At 49.8% G+C, this 21,987-nt stretch overlaps 1 protein-coding gene across 4 annotated transcripts; it reads right to left on the bottom strand.

Moving 5' to 3' along the window:
• Positions 1 to 2,397: 2,397 nt before the first annotated feature.
• On the bottom strand, positions 2,398 to 18,319 carry GHRHR (growth hormone releasing hormone receptor). Of its 4 annotated transcripts, none has more exons than XM_043872469.1 (14): positions 18,167 to 18,319; positions 14,321 to 14,423; positions 14,085 to 14,192; positions 13,220 to 13,317; positions 11,959 to 12,056; positions 11,126 to 11,264; positions 9,625 to 9,778; positions 9,274 to 9,334; positions 8,607 to 8,676; positions 7,639 to 7,730; positions 7,017 to 7,146; positions 6,266 to 6,307; positions 4,283 to 4,387; positions 2,398 to 3,560 (listed from the first exon to the last, which is right to left on the bottom strand). In XM_043872469.1, exons 1-14 carry the CDS (start codon positions 18,221 to 18,223, stop codon positions 3,492 to 3,494), a joined length of 1,326 nt encoding a protein of 441 aa, XP_043728404.1. In that variant the 5' UTR covers positions 18,224 to 18,319; the 3' UTR covers positions 2,398 to 3,491. The 4 variants fall into 4 exon arrangements, with proteins under 4 accessions (XP_043728404.1, XP_043728409.1, XP_043728408.1 ...); XM_043872473.1 differs by having other exon boundaries at positions 3,391 to 3,560; positions 4,289 to 4,387; positions 11,132 to 11,264; positions 18,167 to 18,274; XM_043872474.1 differs by lacking the exon at positions 4,283 to 4,387 and having other exon boundaries at positions 11,132 to 11,264; positions 18,167 to 18,272.
• Positions 18,320 to 21,987: the final 3,668 nt, after the last annotated feature.

The following is a 21,987-nucleotide window of genomic DNA, read 5'->3' on the forward strand; positions in this document are numbered from 1 at the left end:
GACCCTAAGCCCTTTGAGTAGGGTTGTTCTGGAGCTGTTTGCAGCTGTGTTTCTAGGCTCTACAAGCTGTCTGCCACCTAAGCATGTACTGAGCAAATGGGTGGTGGCCCTGCGGAACCCAGCACTCTAAAAGGAATGCCCATGACTATTCCTGGGGAGAACAAAGTCTCTGTCTGATGCCCACCATCCTGTCCTGCAGACCCTTCCTCCAAACATTACTACCCAACTTAGATCAGCCACATTCTTGCTTCCTGCCCAGCAGATGGTGGTGCTTGGCCTTGTGGAATTCTAGAGTTTATACAACCAACCTGAGTCCCCTCCTCCAGGAAGCCTTCCTTGACTGCTCCTGCCCTCACCAACACCCTGTTCTCTGAGTTCCCACAGCCCAGAGAATTTGAGCCCCGCACACCCTTTCTTACATCAGGTTTCATCCTTGGGGATAACTTCAACACTCCCGCGGGCTCCCCAGGGACACGGAATGAGCCCCTCATTTTTACCATCACCCCTTCTCCCCACAATGGAGAGGAGCACAGGCTGGACACAGCAGGAGGGAAATAGAGTTTCTTCTTTTCCTTTAGAGAATGCGGAGACCTGTGGACCTGCGGAGAGTGTGGCTGGAAGGAAAATGCTGCAGTGGATGGTGGGAAATCCTACTCTACCTGCACAGAACCAGGGGTCCAGGGAACCCCTCCCCTAATCTGCTGTGAATCCTGTAGGAAGACTCCAGTGAGCACTCCTGTCTCCTCAGCTCTTATTCTTATCAGCTTCTTACTCCTCAAGACTGAGGTCAGAAGGGCTTGGGGGCATCCCATTCCATCCCTCCTCCAGGAGCCTCCTGCTCCCCTATGCTGGCCAGCCCAGGAGCCCCTTTCTCCATCAGCCCTGAGGGCTCACTATGCCCAGGCCAGTCTGTGTTGGGGCCTCATCCAAGTTCTGTCAGCCCATCCAGGGTTCTTCGCTGCAATTGTTCTGCCATCTGGTGGCCAAGTTAAGCATTGCTCGCCTCAATTCACCTGCCTGCAAATCAATTTCTCTTCTGTAGAGAACTCAGAGGTCACTTACTGACAGACGTCTTTCCCCATACTGAAGGGGATGCTGAGGCCCCAAGAAGGGAGGGGTTTGCCAATCAAAGGACATACATAGGAACCCTTGATACAGTCACAATCCAGGCATTCTTGTAATGGAAGAGGCTAACAAAGTAGTGGGAATTTGAAGCTCCAGTAGAAACTGGAAGGATGCAAGAAGTAGGCTTCGGCCATAAATGAAGCCTCTAAGGAAGGACTAGATCATTCACAAAGTGAGCTTCTGCTTCAACCACTGTTTCCAACTGCTAACCTCTGTTTCCAACTGCTAACCTCTACTTAATACCAGTTAAAACTTCAGGAAACCACTCTTTGACTATTAAGCTGATGAAGATACTTTTAATAGCAATAATGAAGCAGAGAGACCATCACATTCACACTGCTTGTGCAAGAATACACTGAGTCAACTTTCCTGGGAGGCAGTTTGCCAATAAGATTTAAAATACTTATCACTTGCGTTGTATTGGCTAAAAAATTCTATGTTTATGGGTTTACGCCAATGTTTTTATTTTTTTTTTTGAGTTGTACATGAAGAATTACATGCAAAGAAGTTTGTCATAACAACTATTAAGAAATTAGAAACAAAGTTCACCAATAGAATATTTGTAAAATAATTATTGGTTAAATAAAGAACATTAGATACATGAAATAAAACTGGAAATATTGAAGCTTTAAAAAGACTATTAGGTAAGCTTTACAAACTATGAAGCAGAATATAGGTCTTCAAGTGTTCTGCAGCAAATATTTGTTTACTTTTTGAATAACAATTTTATTGAGATATAGCTCACGTGTCAAAAATTTTACCCTTTTAAGGTATATAATTCAATGGTCTCTAGTATATTCACAGAGTGTGCAACCATTACCACTATCTAATTTTAGAACATTTCATCCCCCCTAAAAGAAACCTGGTACCCATTAGTAATCAGTTTCCATCCTCCCAACCCTGAAAACCTCTAATTTGTTTTCTGTCTCTATAGATTTGCCTATTCTGAGTATTTCATATAAATGAAACCATATAATAAATAATCTCTCATATCTAAGTCATTTCACTTAGCACAATATTTTTAGGGGTCATCCATGTTGAATCATGTGTCCATATTTCTTTCCTTTTTGTTATTCATTGTATGGATATATCACCTTTTATTTATCCATTTAATAACTGATGGACGGTTGGGTTTCCATCTTTTGGTAGTTATGACTGGGCTTCTGTGAATATTCAGGCATAAGTTTAGTGCAGTCATGAGTTTTTCATTCTTTTGCCTATATGCAAAGTAAATAAATGTTGGACTTTTCCAGGAACAGCCAGACTTTTTGCCAAAGCAATTGTATCACTTTACATTTCCACCAGCAAAGCATGAGAGTTCCAATTTCTTCACATCCTTGTGAATACTTGTTACTGTCTTTTTTTTTTTTTTTTTTGCATTTTAGTCCCTCTACTGGGTGTAAAATGCAATCTCATCAAGGTTTTGATTTGCATCTTCCCAATGACTGATGACATTGAGCATCTTTTCATATGCTTGTTGTCCATTTTTATATATCATTTATGTTCATTTTAAATATAAGAAATGACACAAATTTATGAACATATCATGACCTCGAGATGTTTCAAGAAGCAGAGGAGAAAAATCTTTTAGGAAACATACAAAAATATCAGTGGTGATTGTCTTTGGGTAATGAGATTATGACTGATTTTTTAATTTAATGACTTTTTTTTATATGGACCATTTTTTAAGGTCTTTACAGAATTTGTTATAATACTGCTTCTGTTTCATGTTTTGGTTTTTGGCTGTGAGGCATGTGGGATCTTAGCTCCCCAACCAAGAATCGAATCTGCACCCCTGCATTGGAAGGCAAAGTGTTAACCACTGGACCGCCAGGGAAGTGCCCAGTGGCTGATTTTTATTTTCTTTTAAAAGCCCTTGTATATCTTCCAAATGCCCTGCAAATAGGATGACCTACTTTTATGATTTGAGACTAAAGGAAGAAAAGCATGCTGCATTACTTCGGGGGCAGCACTTGGGCAGAGGACTTGGGAGGAAGAAGCAGGCTGGGGACACAGGAGGGCAGGCAACAGAGAAGACATAAGAGAAAAACCTAGACCTGAGGAACCTCCACCCTGGAGAAAAGTAAAGAGAGAGATCTGAGCATTTTCCAGAAGGACAAACCTAAAAGGCTAACAGGCATGAGAAGAGAAGAGATGCTCGCTCATTAGTTATCAGAGGAATGTAAATTTAAACAAGGAGATGTCACCGTACACCCATTTGACTTGCAAACATTGAAAAGCTGGGTAATGCCAAGTGTTGGTGGAGCTGCTGGTGGGAGTGGAGATCTCGCTGGCAGTTCTGGAGCGCAATCTGGAACCACTCTGTCACGTTAAGAAAAGGCACATCGGCCGGCCTGGCACAGCTTTCACTCCCCGGAGTGTGTCCCGGTGAAAGGCTCCCCGGCCCGGGGATGTGAGGGCACGTGAACAGTCACCTAGAGGCAGGAGAAGACGGATGGTCGCACGTGGCTGGTGACACCATGTGGCACCATAAGGCAGTCAGAACAAGCCACCAGATGGGCACATGGCAAGACGGGTGGCTCTCTTAAAAGTACTGTGCTGAGAGGAAAAGCATTAGAAGCAGGATGAGGCATATAACCAACAGCATTTATGTAAATTAAAAGTACAGACACACAACGCTACGTGTTTTGCAAGAACAGAGAAACAAGCATTCGCATTTAACACATTGGAATGTTTGCCTGCAGAAGAGGGGAATGGAAGTGGAGACAAAAGAGAATATATGTTTTTTTAATGAATTAAACAAGAGGATCCCTGCACAGACACGTGATGGTGATATGACAAGAACTGAGATGTGATAAATGCACACGAGCACCACGGTCCAAACAAAGCTTACAGATCCCTCCCCCGCAGAGGTATATGGGTTCACTCTAATGTGTATCTATTCATTTACAAGTTTACTGGCTCCTCTGGCCTTGGGCTATGGCCCAGATTCTAGGAGCAGGGACATGAGAAGAACAGCAACGGACACACAAGGACCCAGGAAAAAGAGTCAGGAACAAGACAGAGAAGGAGTGCTGGGTGGAAGCATGAGGGTTCCCACGGGACGCTGTGGAGGGTGGTAGACCCAGGTAGCTGCCCAAGTTCAGGTGTGGGCTCCAGTCACACGCTGCGACCAGCGACACACAGACGTCAGCACCTTCACCCTCGAGTGTGGAGGTGTCGTCCCCTTGATATGAGTCCTCCGGGCTGTCAGAAGTTCAGGATCGTGGCCGTGCCATCTCCGTGAGATCTCAGTCCTCACCTCCAAGAACAAGAGGGAGGATGTTAGGAAGGTCCCACTGCCACATCTTTATTCTGCCCCAGTGGGGTTGAGGGTGCCCGGGGAGGCCATGCAGGAGAAACTGACACAGCGGCTTCCTGCAGCAGGAGAAGCTATGGTTGGCCACAGCCACAGCTAAGTACTACCTCTAGAGGACACTGCTTCCTCCTTCCTGCAGCTATTTCTGACCATTCCCTTTGGTCAGAGACAGAGACAGAAGACCTTCTCTGTCTTCTAGTACTGCTTTTGTCTTGGCCCACTTAAAGACAATTATGGGTGTTTTCGTGAGTTTCTGGCCAAAAAATAAGTAGTCTGTCCTCTCCAAATAGCCCAGGGCCCATGAGCCATTACAGGCAGGTTCGGAAGACCTGTGTTTGCTCCCAGATCACAGATAAGTCTGCAGGAGACTCAGAGAGGCTAGTGGGAACAAAGAATGTCAGAGGAGGGGGAGCCGATAAGCAACAGAAGTGTCAGGTAAGGGGTAGCCACGCTCCACAGCTGGCAGACAGGTCTGTGTACCCAGGTTTCCAGCAGAACCGTTCAGTTCGGTCAGTTCAGTCGCTCAGTCCTGGCCGAGCCCACCATAAATCCATGGCCACTAGAGGGAGCCCGTGAGTCTGCCTGTGCGCTCCGCCGAAGGAGCTGGTAGTCTGGGACAGAGTTAAATTCTCTCACTACCGCCCTCAAAGCAAGTCTGTCCGAAGGGAAAAACACGAAGTGTCTTCTGGGTTGAATGTTATAATTTACTCTTCTCTGCCATCTCTCCATAATTCTACAGTGCACTGGCACCATCTATTCTGTCTATAGGGACTCTGCTGGTGGTTCAGACAGTAAAGAATCTGCCTGCCTGGAGAGAGTAACATGGAAACTTTCAATACTGTATGTAAAATAGACAGCCAAGGGGAATTTGCTATATGACTCAGGGAACTCAAACAGGGGCTCTGTGACAATCTAGAAGGGTGGGATGGGGAGGGAGACGGGAGGGAAGTTCAGGAGGGTGGCCTGATGGGTGTACCTATGGCTGATTCTTGCTGATGTCTGGCAGAAAAAAAACCAAATTCTGTAAAGCAATTATCCTTAAATTAAAAAAAGTAGTAATAATAAAGTGCCCCGCCCCCCCCCCCAAAAAAAAGAATCTGCCTGCAATTCAGGAGACTTGGGTTTGATCCCTGTGTTGGGAAGATCCCCTGGAGAAGGGAATGGCAACACATTCCAGTATTCTTGCCTAGAAAATCCCATGGACATAGGAGCCTCAAGGGAAAGAGTCAGTCATGACTGAGCAACTGACGCAAGGACAAGGACACTGTCTATTCATGTGTTTGTTCACCTCTGTTTGGTCTGCTCTTCTTGCATATCTCTCTTCCAGGTGCCCTCTCTCAGGACCCCTGCCCCTGCTCTCCATCATCTTCCCTGTCCTTCACCTGAATCTATTTTCCTGGGCTTTGTATGTCTACCTTAGACTTCATTGTTTCCTCTGTGTCTTCTCTCTACCTCTCTCGGATCTGACTTATTCCTTCCCCCAACTCTCTCTAATGTTCAATTTCAGAAATACAGAATTGAGGGACCCTTTTAGCCCCCCAGCCCCTACGTCCCTCTTCTAATCCCTGAGAGGCCTTTTCTACCTCATGATGAATGGATAGTAAGCTTGGCCAAGACCAGAGGAAGGATGGATAAAAGATGTTCACAGGAAGCATTCAGGTTAAGCTTGATCCAAAAACACAGGACAGATTTCCACAAAGGATTGCAGGACTCAAGTTATGGCCTGAGGTGGGATTTACAGGGGCTGGAGAGAGGAGAGAGGCAGCCTTAGGAGTGGTGGGAGGAAAGGCTTAGAGAATAAGGATAGTCTGAGTCACATACCTCTTGGTTGAGGAAGCAGTACAGGATAGCAACAATGAAGCCCTGTGGGGTCAAAGAGAAAGGACTCCATCACCTTGGCCTGGCCTCAGGTGTCTGTAGTCTTCCTACTACATTTTCCCCCACCCTCAACAGGCTGTGACTTGGGTCAGGTCTTTGGAAAAATGCAAAGTAGACATATTCATCACATTACTATGTGCTAGGCATATTGTCATATGCAATTGCTGTAGCAAGCATACAAAAGCTTTGTCATTGGCCTGTTGGCCCATTTCTCTGATTTTATTTATTTCTGCATCCCCCAGTATTGAGCACAGGGCCTGGCACATAATAGGTGCTCAGTAAATTATTAATTTATGAGATGGTTAGATGGCATCACCAACTTAATTGTCATGAGTTTGAGCAAGCTTCGGGAGTTGGTGATGGACAGGGAGGCCTGGTGTGCTGCAGTCCATGGGGTCGCAGAGTCGGACATGACTGAGCAACTAAACAACAACAAAATATTGAATAGATTGGATGGATGGATATATGGGTGGATTGGTAGATAGATACAGGGATAATTGAATGAATAAAGAGATAGATGGATATAAAATAACAAACAGATGGGCAGTTGAATAGATGAATGAGTATCTGGAAGGAAGAATAACTGGTCTAGTCACCCTCACCTGCCATGAAATCAACCAACCCTGTGGACAGCAGCACCCGCCTCCTACCCAAAGACTCAGAGGGAAGGAGAGAGTGCCGTGGGGACCCTCACCTGGAAAGAGCCCAGTCCCAGTTCTAGGGGGAGGCGGATGTCCAGGCCAGCACTGTCAGGCAGGAAGTTGAAAATGACATAGTGAATTCCAAACAGTGGAATGAGGAGAAGCGTTGACTTAGAGAGACGCCTGCAGAAGAAAACAAGGCCTGGATTCTGCTGTTCTCTTTCTCAAATGCTCTGGTCTCAATTTATCCCAGTCAAGTCTATGTATCTTTCAAAGTCTAATTCAAAGACACCTCTTCCAGAAAGTCCTCCCAGATTGTACTCCAACCCCACGATCCATTTAGAAAGGATCTCCTTCCGCAGGCTCCCATAGAAATTGATCTCCACATTCATTACCCACAATGTGGGTTGCTAACTGACTGTTCGGGACCCCCATCCTTCCTATATTGTTTCACTGGAGGACAGGGACCAGATCTATTCTCTCTCTGGGAACCTGGGGAGAAGCACGGGACCAAGATGATGGATGCCTAATCGCGAATAAAAAAGAACCATCTGACTCCTGCACCAGTTATGTCCCCAGAATTTCCTGAAACACATACACACACACCCACATGCACACTCACACACACACACACATGCACACTCACACACACACACACACACACACACACGTTACCAGTACTGAGGCTGGGTGTGGAGGCTGCCCTGAGTTGGCTCCAGTTTCCTCAGCAGGATACGGATAATATTGAGAAAAAGCCCAAAGTTCACCTGGAAATGGAGGTGCAGGAAGATGGAAGGCAAGTGGCAGGAGTGACCCAAATGGCTTGAGGTAGGACCTCTTTGGGGACTAGAAACCTCAGGTCTTTGAGGGCCAGGATGTGCAGGTCATTGCTTGAGACCTTGTCACCTGGAGACTGGGAGGTCCAACATGGTGCTCAGGGGATCCTGGGCTCAGGGTCCCCCTCCTCCAGTCCCAGGCCAAAGTAGGAGGCCATACCTTTCATCCTGCTTCCAGCACCTCTCAGGTTGGTCTAAAAAGCATGTAGCCTTCACTTGGGACAATTACAAAATCGACAAAGATGTGCGCATTCACCCAGGCCACACAAACCAGTCCTGGCTGCCTTGCCTTGAGCGTGGGCAAGGTAGGGGTTTCAGCTGCTGCTCCTTCTACGCCCCCAGCCAGGCCTCACTGCAATGGTAGGTGATCTGCAACCAGGCTACCAGACTCATCAAAATTCTGAGTTAGAAGAAGCCTGAGCTCTGGTTTTTCCAATGGGCTATCCATGGGCTTCCCTTATGGCTCAGCTGGTAAAGAATCCGCCTGCAATGTGGGAGACCTGGATTCGATCCCTGGGTTGGGAAGATCCCCTGGAGAAGGGAAAGGCTACCTACTCCAGTATTCTGGCCTGGAGAATTCAATGGACTGTATAGTCAATGGGGTCACAAAGGGTCGGACACGACTGAGCGACTTTCCCTATTGAGGTCCAGAGAGGGCCTCAGAGAGCACCTGTGGGTGGAGCCAGGCTCGAACCCAGAGTGTCCTGGCTCCGAGCCTGGAGTCGTGTTTCCTACTGTGTATGGCTGCTCGGTGGGCCCAGGGAGATTGGCTGAATAATGCAGAGGACACCGGCCTCAGGCACTGACCCCAACAGAGAGGACGATGGGTCCTTTGATGATCCACCAGTAGGGGGAGCTGTCATCCAGGTCCCAGCACCTGAAGAGAGGGCAGGCCTGGACTGATGGCTGGGTGGTGGGGGACAGAGCGCAGTTGCTGGGAAGCCCTTTTCTGAGGTACCCCTGCCCCTCTTTCCTCTCTTCCCTCTACCTACAGCTCTAGGCTTCTCCCTCTAGAATTCGATCCTTATAGCCTCACCTTACTCCCAACCAGCCTCATCTCCTCGAGACATTTAGGCCCTTTCCAAAGGGACACCCTAATTCAAGAGGGGCTCACCCTTTCCCTTCACCAAGGTGGATGAGTTTCTCAAAAATCAGTTGTGTTTGCTGCTTTCTTGTGACCCCAACACTTCCCCTATTCTGGAAGGTCCCTACTTATAGCCCCTATCCCCTGAGATCCCGAAACCTGAGACCCTGTGCTCCCTTCCTGCCCAGGCTCAAGCCTCTTCTGTGTTATCCATGGACTGTGTCTCCCACCCCTCTCCACCCCCCACCCAATCCTGGGAGTTCCTGAAGTCAGGACCAGGGACCCCCTCCTTCTCATCCCAGCTTGGAGGACAGCCTCATCGCCCGAGCATCCAATCCACACCCCATCGGGACCCGGTACAGGTGTGATCAAGGGATAGCCCAAACTCACGCAACATCTTCAAAGGCCAACTTGCAACCCACCCACGTGCCGGTGAAGAGCAGAGGAAGCCCTGTGGGGGTACAGAAAGGACATGAGCAAGGGTCTGCATCCTGTGCCCACCTCCCACCACCACCACCAGTCACACAGGGCACTGTGACGGCAGGACCATGGGAAGCCCGGGGCAGGGGACCTGGTCCTGATCTCAACACTCGCTGGATCACTACAGCCGTCCTCCCCCTTTCTGGCCTTGGGGTCATCATGAGTGAGCTGAAAGGACCTTTGTGTGAGCTCCCTGGTCATCCCCAATCTTCCACCCACTCCATCCCCCCACCATGGTGCCCACCAGCCCTCCGTGCTCACCCCAGGCAGCGAGAACCAGCCACCAGAAGACCCTCCTCGTGCTGGGCAATGTGGAGGCTAAGAGGCAGGTCAGGTACACAGCTTCTGCCAGCAGCCAGCTGAAGTTGGTCATGGTAGCGAAATGGGAGGTGGCCACAGAAAGCTTGCACAGAACCTGTGGGCCAGGGGCCTGGGTACCTCAGAGCCAGGACACCCACTGGAGCCCCACCAAGTCTCCCCCAGCCTCCAGGTCTCTTCTACTTTGGGCTACCGCCGAGGGGATGTGGTAGTAAAATGTGGTGGTGAAGAACACAGGTTTGGGATCCAGAGAGCCTGGCTTCAAGTTTATCATCTGGGTAACCCACCCACACCTTAACTTTTCAGGTATAAAATGAAAAACTTCCAGCCCCTAACTCATGGTCTCATCATAAGGATTAAATGGAAACCCTGTATACAAATTGCTACTATTTTTACTGATACTATCTCACCATCCCTCCTGAGCTCAAGTCTATCCCTACAGCTGAGGCTATGGAACACCATTTACTCTTCCAGTGCCCCATCCTGCAAAGACACACTCATGCACCCTTGCATTCATTCATTCACTGAGTGACTCTGCTCATCTGTTGGGTGGCAGAGCACTTGGCCCCATTCCCACCACTCAGCAGCTGGGTGACCTCCCAATTATCCCTCATCTACAAATGGAACTAAAATGAAAATATACATAGGAAAGAAAATGAGACAATACATGTAAAGCATTTAGCATAATGCCTGGTACCTAAGCATGAAGTATATATACTATTATTGTTTCTTACGTTAAGGAATGAAGGTCATCTGTTGGTTTGTTCATTCATGTATCTATTCATTTTCGGTACGGAGTCAGAATACCTAGAGCTGCCCTCAACACAACTTCTTTTATTTTTGGTCTCCTCTCATTTGTCCGCCTCCCCACCCCCATGATGACTTCCCTGTTTCTTGGAACAGCCCCAGCTTCTCCTGTCTGTGAAAGCTGCTTCACCCTGGTCCTCCCCCCTCCCTCCCTATCATTGCTCCCCATTCCCCCCTCCCCAGTGTTCCAAAGCCACCTCCTCCCTGAAGCCCTCTCCTGTTCTTTCCCAGCTTTCAGCTCCCTCTACCTGGTGGTCCTGTAATCTGGTACAATCTATCCCCTTAGGCATCCTGGGTGCTTCTTGAAGAAGGGACCTGGCTTTGTCCAGCCCCTGATACACCCACACCCAGCACAGACAGAGCCAAGAGGAAGTATGGGATGGAAAGCACGGGTTGGGCTATGGGATGGGGAATGAAGCAAGAATACAGAATATGGAGCAGAGAGAGGAGTAAGGGAACGATGGGGCTGGGCACAGGAGGATTTAGGACGTGACCACAAGGAGAGGCGGAAAGGGGGAGGGTTACTTTCCCACTCTGTCCTTGGCAAAGCCAGAGCCCCAGGGTCAGCCCACAGGAATGGACAGGCTGACATCTCTAATCTAACCTCCTCACCCGCACCAGCACCCCCACCCATGACTGTTACAGTGGAGAAGCTGCAGTGGTCCGTGTTCTCGTGGTGAAAGAGGGTGGCGTCCTTCAGGAACACAGCTCCCGCCTTGAGGATAAAGGTGATGAACAGCTGGGTGTGGATGTAGTTCCTGGGGCAGTGGAGCCTCCTGGAGGGAGTGGGAGGGGTGAGGAAAACAGGAGGCAAGGAGGGAGAGCAGGCTTGGGGAGGCTGAGCAAGGAGGGAGGTGAATCACATGGGCTTGGATTGGCTATTATCAGATTGGATCCATTGAATGTGAGGCTTCAGCTTTAACCTTGTAGAACAGCCAGGCTTGGTGCAGGTGAAGGGACAGAAAATAGCAGTTCCCTGCCTTCAGGGAGCTCATTATGTGGAGGACAGAGGCAGAAATGAGAGGGGATTCCCCCACCCCCGGATAATCAGAGAGACGAGGCTCATTCCCAGGAGACAACAGCTCAGGCCAGGCTGGAGAGGGTTTTAGGAGGGCAAAAATTAAAGGCTTGAAATAGTCAAGAAGGGCTTCACAGCTTCTCAGAAGAGACAAAGAGGATTCTTGAAGGCATATGAGAACTGAGCTTTGAATATTAACAGGTTTGAGGGGAAATGGAGGCAGGCATTCAAAGGAAACTGAATAAGTTCCCCAGAGCAAAGATGTAGAGGTGGGAGCAATCCTAGGGTGTAAAGAGATGGGTCCACTCACGGGGAAAGCGAAAGGAGAAGTTAGAAATGGCCACAGTGCAGCCCTGGGAATGTCTTCAATATCCAGGTGGAGGATCAGGTTTGGTGCTGCAGATGACGGGGAGGCAGGGAAGGTTCTGGAGCAGGGAATGAGGATGGCAAACCTGAAAGCAACTAGGATGATGATGGCCACCAGGAGGGCCGCGGCCGAGATGCTGTGGCCCATGGTGTAGACGATCCTCACCACGGAGAAGTAGGACTTCTGGGGAGGGTGGAGACAGAGGGAATCTCAGCAGCGGGGCCTCTGAGGAAAGGGAGGCTTGACCATCAAGCAGGTGACACTTTCAGTTCTTCCCCCAAACTGTCGGTGTGGGGGCAGGGGTGTCTGTGGGGACCACAGCAAGCTCTCTTTGGAGTTTTCCCTTTGGAGTTTGTTTACAGCCTGTAGGCTAGTGAGGGAACAGGAGCGGGGAGGGAAGCGGGGGTGGGGGAGAGGGGATGAGGATCAAGATGCTTAACTCTAGCTGCTGCTAGAGATGGGGGAAAGAAGCTGCCACAGAAACTGCGCGTCCCTGGGGAGTGTGAAAGCTCAGGAGTAAATCGGGCTTGTTTATTGACATCCAGCTTGCTCATCAACTTGGGAACACGACATCCTCAAATAAAGGGGACAGCAGGGACAGCTTCAAGGCTAAGCTCTTTCCACAACCAAGTATTTGAATCAATCAACTCAGCCTGGACCCCGGAGATGGAGACAGAAGGTGTAGCCTTGTGGGGAGGGGACCGATCAGGGACCCAGCTCCCCTGAGGGATGCAGGCAATCACCCCTGACTGCCCCTCCCTGACTCAGTCTTTTTATCTGAAAGAATGTCAGACTCATGCTTTACCTTCAGGGCTGGAGGAAGAGAGCCATGGGGTTATAGGAATGGAAGCAACTGCCAAAGCACTGCTCAGTTTGGAAGCATGGAGTGTGCTGCTGGGGTAGGTAGGAGTCACTTCCATCATTGGGTTTCCCTCGCTCTCCCACAGCCATGCACACCAGTCCACCGACTGAGGACCAGAGAGGGCAGGGAGCTTTTGCAGCGGTCCTTGCCCAGAACCACTCAGCTGGTTCTGGGAAATCTGGTTTGTTTCCCGGAACCACCCCCAGCTCCCAGTCCTGGAGCCTGGGCACAGAGAGGGTGTCAAGGAGACGCTGGCCAGGTAACATTGCCCACCCTGCCTTCTGCCTCCCTCCTCCTCCTAGCCCACCTGTCACTCTGGAGCAAGTTAGCACTTGCTCTCTTCTAATTCTCACACCCTCTCTTCCAGCCATCCTCCAGAAGTGTGCTGTCATTCATATTCCGACCCGCCAACTTCAATGGAAGTGGCAGCCCCTTCCATTGTGCAGTCTACCGGCCACACAAACATCTGTGACGAGCCTCTCACCTCCTCAGTCAGCAGCTCCAGGGGCACAGGGCAGGCCTCGGGATAAGGCGGGAAGGGCTCCGACCAGCCTATGATGGTGCAGTCCCTCTTCACCACCCCTGGGAGGCAAGCGGAGCCAGGGAAGCAGAGAGGTGGTCAGGACGACTCCCCCCTCTCCCCAGGAAGGTGGGAGAGCTGGAAGTGACCTTGGTCGGGTCTGCACAGACAGCCCATCTCTGCAGCAGAGAGAGGGGAGCCTGTTCTCCAGAGTGTTCTCCCTGCCTGCTTGGGACACCTTCTGGGACCTTCCTTTCTGGCCTCAGACTCACCTTCTGTTAATTGAGAGAACGGTTTCCTTGGGGCAGAGTAGCGAACTGGATCCCCAGCATCCTAAGGAAAGGAGGCCCTCTCTGCCACCGGAGGGACCGTCCACCCCAGACACCCAGGCCAGGGAGGTGAGGCAGAGCACGGCTGCCCTTCTGCTCTCCCCCACCAAGCAACTGGTAGCGCTTTACAGGGAGATTGATTCTGCCTCTCCACCCCCATGGCCAGGCCTCCTGCTCACACCTCCTGTTCACACCCAGAGAACAAGTACTCCATGCCTGACCCCAAGTGCAGCACTCCCGAGCCTAACCGTACCCTCTGTGCGGCTAGCGCTCTTGTTATCCCCAGGTCACAGGAGGTCAGGAAGCTGAAGGTCGGGGGGTGGGGGGGCTGGTAACTGACTCATCCAAGTTCACAGCGAAAGACAGGAAGGGATAAGGCGGCGCTCCATCCAGGTCTGCCTGACTCCAGAGCCAGGACATGGCCACCACATTCGGCCACTGCCTGAGGAAACCACCTCACCTCTGCTCCTCCCCCCATCTCCACAGCCAGCACCCCTCACCTGGCTCCGAGCTGAAGTGAGAGAAGAAAGCTGGGCAGGGGAGGCTCACCCACTCGCCGGAGCCCGCCGTCGGCCAGCAGAGCAGCCCGTCCCAGATTCTGGGGCAGCCTGGACAGCGAGGTGGGAGCAGGAGAGACTCAGCCCAGGGGACAGGCTTGTCCACCATCCTGAGCGGTGCGGCTGGAGAAGATGGAGAAACCCACGACGAGCCACCTCCTCCCTCCCCAGCCCCGTACCCAAGGTGGAGTTGGGCATCCCTTCGGCAGCTTGTAGACATGCTTGCTCATCCTCTCTCAGCTGAGTGATGACGTCACATTCTGGAGGCACGTGGCCCAGGACCTGTGCAGGAGAGGATTAATGACGTGAGCCAAGCCACGTGTGTGCTTCGTCTAGGTTTGCTGGTCAAACGACCTGAGGACAGAGGTAAAGCCTGATCGTTTCCATGGCTGGGCTGTTAGTTAGGTACAGGGACCAGGCTGATCAAAGAAACTTAATGGCTATTTGGATGAAAGGCAGGCAAGCAGGGAGGCAGGGAGGGAGAATAGATGGAGATTTGGACAAAGGTTTCCCCTTTTCAACTCATGGAAGTCAGTTCTGAGACACATTAAATAAAAGTCTTCAGAAGATGACATGGAGATGGTCACCTCAACAATGCAGCCATGTAGTGGCTTTTTTTTCCCCAGTGAATGAGGTGAAGGAACAAATGAATATGTCTTCATGGATGAATAAATGAATGGGTAACTGTGTGGCTGGCTGGTAGAATGAGTGAATATACATACAAAATATAGATAGATGGACTTCTCAGGTGGCACTAGTGATAACCCACTAGTTATCACTAGTTATCACTAGTTAGAACCCACCTGCCAATGCAGGAGTTGTTAGAGGTACGGGTTCGATCCCTGAATCAGGAAGATCTCCTGGAGAAGGGCATGGCAATCCACTTTGATACCCTTACCCGGAGAATCCCATGGACAGAGGAGCCTGGTGGGCTACAGCCCATGGGGTTACAAAGAGTCTGACTGAAGCAACTTAGCACACATAGATAGATGGATGACTGGATGCATGGAGGCATGGTGGATAGGTGGATGGATGAGGGAATGCGCATAGAGATGGATGCGTAATGGATGATAGATGGAGGGATAACTGCCTTGAAATGTAGTCCAACAATCAGGAAGAATTAGGTTTTAGGAATTTCCCAGAGCCTGGTATCCTGGGAAATGATCTGTGGATCATTCACAGGGAATGATCTCTGGAAGCTAGGAAACAAGCTGCTTTTCTGGAAATCCTCTAGCAGTATTTCTGAAAACGTGTCTCTAACCCAGCCAGAGATCAACTGCAATGGAGCCAAGAATACGCAGAGATCTATGGCTGGATCTAGGACTTCACATTTTAACAAGTTCTCCAGGGAGCTGGAGTCAAAGGCAGGAATTCTTAACACCTCTCCCTCCCACTTCCCCAGACTGGAGAAAAACTGACCATCCAACAGGGCACAGTCCCAAACAGACAAACGTGAAGGAACTCAGCTTTACAAGACACGCTCCCTACACTGTGAATATGGATCCACAGCCCACGCTCGAATCCAACATGCACATCAAATTCAGTCAGTGTAGATTTCTGTCCCCAAGGATTTCCCAGGGAAGAGTGTGGTGAGGAAGGGAGTTAACACCTGGTACTAATACATCTAATACAAACTTAGCAGGGGCAGGGTAGTCACTACGGGAGGGTGGCCCTTCTCACAAGGACTGAGGAGCTGGCGTTTGAGCTGAACATTTGAAGAGAAAGGAGCATTATTTTTAGAACATGCCCAGACAAGAGAGTGGGCAGATGTACTTGAGCTGCGTGAGGGGAGAGCCCTACCCGTGGCCATCCTCACATCCATAAGCACACACACAAGCCCCCAATGTCTGGCACAGAGTCCATGTCAGCAGGAGGTTAATTAACTCCTAGTGTCCTTTGACAGAAACCCAGGCACGGCAAAAGCATAGTGGGTGTGAGACAGTAGCTTGGGTCAGAGACTTCAAACACTAGAATAGGGACAGTCGACAGTAGGTGACCACGTGGAAGGGATCCAGTGGGCTAGGAGAGGACCTGGAGACCCTGAGCAGTAAGGAGGGTCACTCCCATCAGACCCGCCCCTGCAGGGGAGGACACCCCTGTCCTGACCGGCTGACCCCAGTCCCCCAAAGCCAGCTTGGGCTCAGCTCTGCCACCTCCTGCCTGGGCCCTGGGACCTCATGATGCAGATTCCACCTGTAGCCTGGGCTCTGGATCTCCAGTCTGGGAGCACCTCTTGGCTTCTTCCCAGGACTCAGTGAGCCTAGGGCCACCTCAGAGGAGAATCCCAGTCTTACTCCCCCACATGTCCACAACAGCAGTCTGATTGTCCTCAGGGGGTAGATGGGGAGGAGGGGGGCCTGATATGGGACCATGGGCTCCATCTGCCCTCCTCCCCCTCCACATCTACAATCCCATCCCTTCCTGAGACGCCTTCTCAGGGCCTGACTGTGGAACCACCGGGGCCAAAGGAATGAGGGCCGCTGGTGGGAAGCCTCCCACCAAAAGGAGAGACAGACAGCCACTACACTTCCCAAGGGAAGAAAAATTCAGGGAAGCTCAACTTGTGACCCAGGTGTGTGGGTGGAAACTGCTGGGGATGGGAAGAGGTGGGCCCTCCCAAGACTTATCCCAGTGCTCCGGTTGGATCCACCACTCACTGTGGGGTCAGGGATCATCTGGCCCATGTCCGGGACCCCACTCCTCCTCAGGGGAGACTGTCGTCCTGCATACCTTGGCCTGGCTGACCATGGCTATAGCTGACCTGGGCTCTGTGCAGGACAGAGGCCACACCAGGAGACTGGGGTTTAGCGCTAACCCTGACTTGGCACCAGCTGCCGAGTGACCCCCACAGGATCGCAGTTCCCCCTTCGAGAATAATCATTTCCTGTGGGGTGCACACAGATGAGCGGGAGGAGGCCCCACTCTGTGCAGTGCAGGGAGGGCAGGGAAAGCCACCCATGATGCACTGCAGGCCCGGCCTCTGACAAGTCAGGTCCTTCTCCAGGCACAACAGCCCTGGGGGGCAGATGTTATTTTCTTCTTTTACAAAAGAGACAAGTGAGGCTCAGCAAGGGACTTACCTAGGTCACATGGCGAATTCACAGCACCGGTATCCAAGCCCAAAGGCCGTGCACAAGAGCATATGCAGCCCCCACCACACATACTCACACACATGCACACACACTCACACACTCACACACACTCTCAAACATACACACACTCACACACTCTCACACACAGACACTCACACACAAGCCAGTGGAGAAAGAGGGCAACCACAGTCCACGCGGGCTCACAGGAGACCCTGGGAGCCACAGCTTCCAACCCAGGACTTGTGTCTCCCCTCCTGGTCCCCAAGTCACTGTCACTTGCATTAACTCCGGAAAAGCTCACAATACATTCAGAAAGGGCCCCTCCTGGCAGCCAGCTCCCCAGCCTTCTAGGCCTCGGGGCTCTACCTGATTGTGGAAAGCTGCTCAGGGTCCAGGGTGTGGCCTGTGAGGGAGAGGCTCCCAGATGCTGGAGAGGAGAGCAACTTCTCACTTACTACTGAGACACACTCAATCCCTGGCCACACCCTCTTCAAAGGAAGCAACTCAATCAAGTGGCTCCAGGGATGTGAGGACTGGGAGGGCTCTGCAAGCTTGTTCGGAGGAGGAGGTGTGGAGAAGATTCAGGGTGTGAAAGGGAGGCAGAGGTACTGTTTTAGGACAGAGTCTTGTGGCCCCGAGGGTGCAGACGGGCCCTGGGGGGTGCAATGGGCAGGTGAACTCAGTTCAACTCCAGGAAGGACGCTTTACTGTCAGAGCTCCCCAGGGGTGAGCAGGCTGCCTGGGAAGGGAGGGGGAGGAGAGGTGGGGACCGCAGGTGTCAGGAGTTCTCCAAGCCAGGCCACCAGACTGCTTAGTAGAGAGACTCCTGCGCCGGGGAAGGGTAGTGGACCTCAGTGGACCCCAGTATGGCCCAGTGGCTCCCAGATCTCAAGCTCAGTGGGAGGGGCAGGAGGGTCTGAGCTGGCTACTCACGATCGGCAAGGGAACCAGCAAGCAGAGGACGCAGGCACCCCACACCCTGCTGTCCATGGTGGGAGCTCGACGACGGCTCCCTGGGTCAGCCTCGGGGACCCTGCGTTCCTTCCACTGTCCCCTGTTGTCACCGCTGCCAGCACACCCTCTGTTTCTCCTTCCCAGGTGGCTGTTTGCATAGACAGGAGCCAGTGAAGGGGACAGAAGCCACTGAATATTCACCAAGATTACAGAACACTGTGCCCAGCTCCACCGCAGCCTCGGGGTGGAACTCTGCATTCCCGGCAGGAAGGGGTTGACTTTGTCTGTAAGTCTGCCCATGTCTGTCCTAACATTACCAAGGTCACAGACAAATGGCAGCCACAGGACACCTCTTGCCCCAGTAGGTCAATATTCTTTATAATTTTCTTCTCTGAGCCCAGCCCTCTGAGGCCCCACCGTGGAAAATTCCCCCCAAATGAAGGAGACTCAGCAAAGCAGAAGGCCTGAGTCCACACTCAGGGAGCCCAGTTTGGTTGTGATCTCAGCCTCATCCACAGGGCTGAAAGTTGGGTTCAGAGCCTGGGGGACCCAGCAGAAGTGGGTAGGGTGTCAGGAGAGTCTGGAAAATAGGAATAAACTTAGAAAAGGAAGCACAATCACAAAGTCCCCATGCACCCCCATGGGCTCGTTGTGAAGATAATAGTTTCGGCAAAACCTTGTTTCTGTTTTCAGCAAGGATACCAGTCTGGATGGCAAGGTGAAGTCTGAAGGTATCCAGGCTCTGGACTTTACATGGGGGCTTGTCAAAGTCTCTTTGAAAGTCCATATGGCAACAGGGAAAAACAGGAAGCGTGCAAGAAGATTCACATAGCTAAGCCATCCTGAGTGGGGCAAAACCAGTGTTATCAGGGGAAGAAACAAGAGAACCTACACAGCAGCTCAGACTAATTTGGATATTCATTACCCAGTCATTTTTGTTATATTTTCAGACTTTAAAATGAGGGATCTCAGTTGACCAGGCTAGAAACCGTGTTCTAAACTGCCCTGGACCCTGCGCAGCACTGGGGCGACTGGAAATCGCGTTAGATCTTCAAGGGTCTTGATGGTGCCAGTACCGGCAGGCCCCCTCATCTGTGTGCGGGTCTGCAATCCCAGAGCTTGTCAGGCGGGACTCTGTGACACCCATGTTTACAGCCTGACGCGAATCATGAATGATGGAGCTCCTCGGCCCTGCCACATCTGGACTGAGGAATCATTTTACATCAGCAGGGCTGTGTTTTTCCATTTGCGTTCCTCATCAACAAAGAAAAATATTTTGAAAGGAAAGCATGAAGTGCCCCCAGCCCCGGACACTCCTGCCCTGGTACAAGCGTCTGCATGTGCTTGGCCGTGACCTGGGGCACGGCTCAATCACACCAAGCTTGCACATTTGCAGAGTGAAGCAGAGCCCCTCTGTTGACAGGTTGAGTAAGGATGCAGTTTGCCAGAGACAGAGCACTGAGCAGGTGTAGCTTGAAAGGAAAACCAGAGCCTCTGTCCCCTAGCTACAGAGAGGCAATAGTCCAAGGATAAAATCTGCAATCGGTCACGGTTGATAATTAATATAAATTGGTGCTACTGAGGGTTAATAATTGATGCTACTACTGATTATTGTCTATTTGTCAGTGCCTAGAGACATTTTTCAGTGTCACAGCCAGCAGTCAGGGGTGGGGAGGAGATGTGGCAAGGTACTAATATTATGTAAGGGATAAAAACCATGAAAACTGGGGTGCTGTTAAAATCCTACCATGCACAGGATGGCCCCCTACAACCACCTAAAGAATTATCCACTCCAAAGGTCAATAGAATTAAGGTTGGGAGACCCTGATTTAATTGTCTGTGTTACTCAAGCTTCCCCCAGGTCCACTGTCCCTTCTGAATGGGCCAGGGTCATTGAACTTCCATCTCCAACTATTTCTGTATCTGCTCAGGGTTCCAAGTTTGACTCCATTACTTGGAATTCAATGGCAGAGTTAAACAGGTCTCTCTCACACACACAGCACGTGTGACCTTGGGCAAGTTATTTAACCTTTCTGAACCTCAGTTTTTCATTGAAAAATGGGCATGATACCTTCCTCTTAGGGTTTCTGGGATAAGCAGAAAAGGAAAGGCCTATAGAGAACCTCATACAGAGCCTAACTCACAGAGAACATGTTACAAGGCTGGACTCTGAGCAAAGAAAGTTAGAATAATCGATTCTTTGGATGGAAAATATAAGACTAGCTCTTTAGCTTACATTTACAAAATATAAATTCCAGAAGGCTTAAAGTCTCAACTATAAAGCAGTAAGAATTTTTTCCAAAAATGCAAATTTGTTTTCACAACCTCAGAAGAAGGGAAACTTTTTTACATAAAAGGAAATCATAAAGAAAAGAGTAGTAAGTTTGAGCACAATTGGCATTAATAAATATAAATGTTCAAGAAAGAACCCCATACATAAATCTATAAGCAAACTACAGACTGGCAGAAATATTTGTGACCAACAATGATAAAGATACTGTTATAACCACGCTTTCCGGGACACAAACTCACTCAGAAGGACAATGCAGATAGTGGAGTGCAGTTTATTACACCGGCGGGCCCAAGGCAGAGTCTCCTCTTAGCCAAGGACCCCGACCAGCATTTGTGAAAATCTTTTATACCCCATGTGTATGATGTGTACGTGTCCAAACCCAATACCCCAATTCCCTTGAGACTTACATGAACAAAGGAAGGGTAAATACAACTACAACTACAATAACCCCATCATTCACGTGTTATGTGTTCAAACAGTCAATAATCAATCAGCCCGCAGTTACATTCCAAATAGTTAATAACCGATAAGCCTGTGCTTACATTCTGATAGATAGTGTCCGGAGGCAGGGGTGATTAGTGTCTGTTTTCTCTGAGGTGATGAGTAACCTGGATGTGATCTTCAAGGTTCCCCTGTCCGGAGGGGTCTTATCCTTCCGTTGTCATTCCCACAGGCACTAAGCAGAGAGTTCAGAGTCCACTGCAGAGGTGGCACGATCAGCACGGACAGGCCTCAGATGGAGTCCAGGCCCCGTGAATTCCTTCTTCAATACAGTATCAAAAATTTATTTTAAAATGCCTAAAAATTAATAATAAGAGGAAAATGACCCAATAGAAAAGTGAGCAAAGGATATAAACAGCAATTCAGAAAATAAGTAAAATGGGAGCAATGAACAGATGAAGAAATGCTCAACATCACTAATATTCAAGAAGATTAAAATAATAATGAGTTACTCTTTTTTACTTATCACATTGCTTAAAATTTTATGTCTGACAATATGATGTTTTGTGGGGAAGTGGTACTTCTATATTGTACTGATGAGAGTGACCACTGGTACATGTACTCTGAAAAGACAATATGATATGATCTTTTATATCTATGAGTGAACATACCCTATAAACCAGGCAGATTATTTACCACTGAGCTACCAAGGAAGTCCAGTATTATTTGTAGTATGCAGTAAAACCCAGAAAACAACACAAAAGTCCAATGATAATGAAATAGCTAAATAAAATGTGATATACTCACACAACAGACTAGTATAAAGCATTGAAAGGGTAAACTAATTCTCTTCTTATCAACAGGGAAAGATTTCAAAAATACATACTTGAGGAACTTCTGCTTCCCTATAAGGCAGAGTAACAGAAAGTGATCTCAGCTCAGTTGCTCAGTCATGTCCGACTCTTCGGACCTTATGGACTGAAGCGTGCAAGGCTTCCCTGTCCATCACCAACTCCTGGAGCTTGCTCAAACTCATGTCCATCGAGTCGGTAATACCATCCAACCA

Source organism: Cervus elaphus, chromosome 18 (assembly GCF_910594005.1).
Source record: "Cervus elaphus chromosome 18, mCerEla1.1, whole genome shotgun sequence".
Classification (NCBI taxonomy): Eukaryota; Metazoa; Chordata; class Mammalia; order Artiodactyla; family Cervidae; genus Cervus; species Cervus elaphus.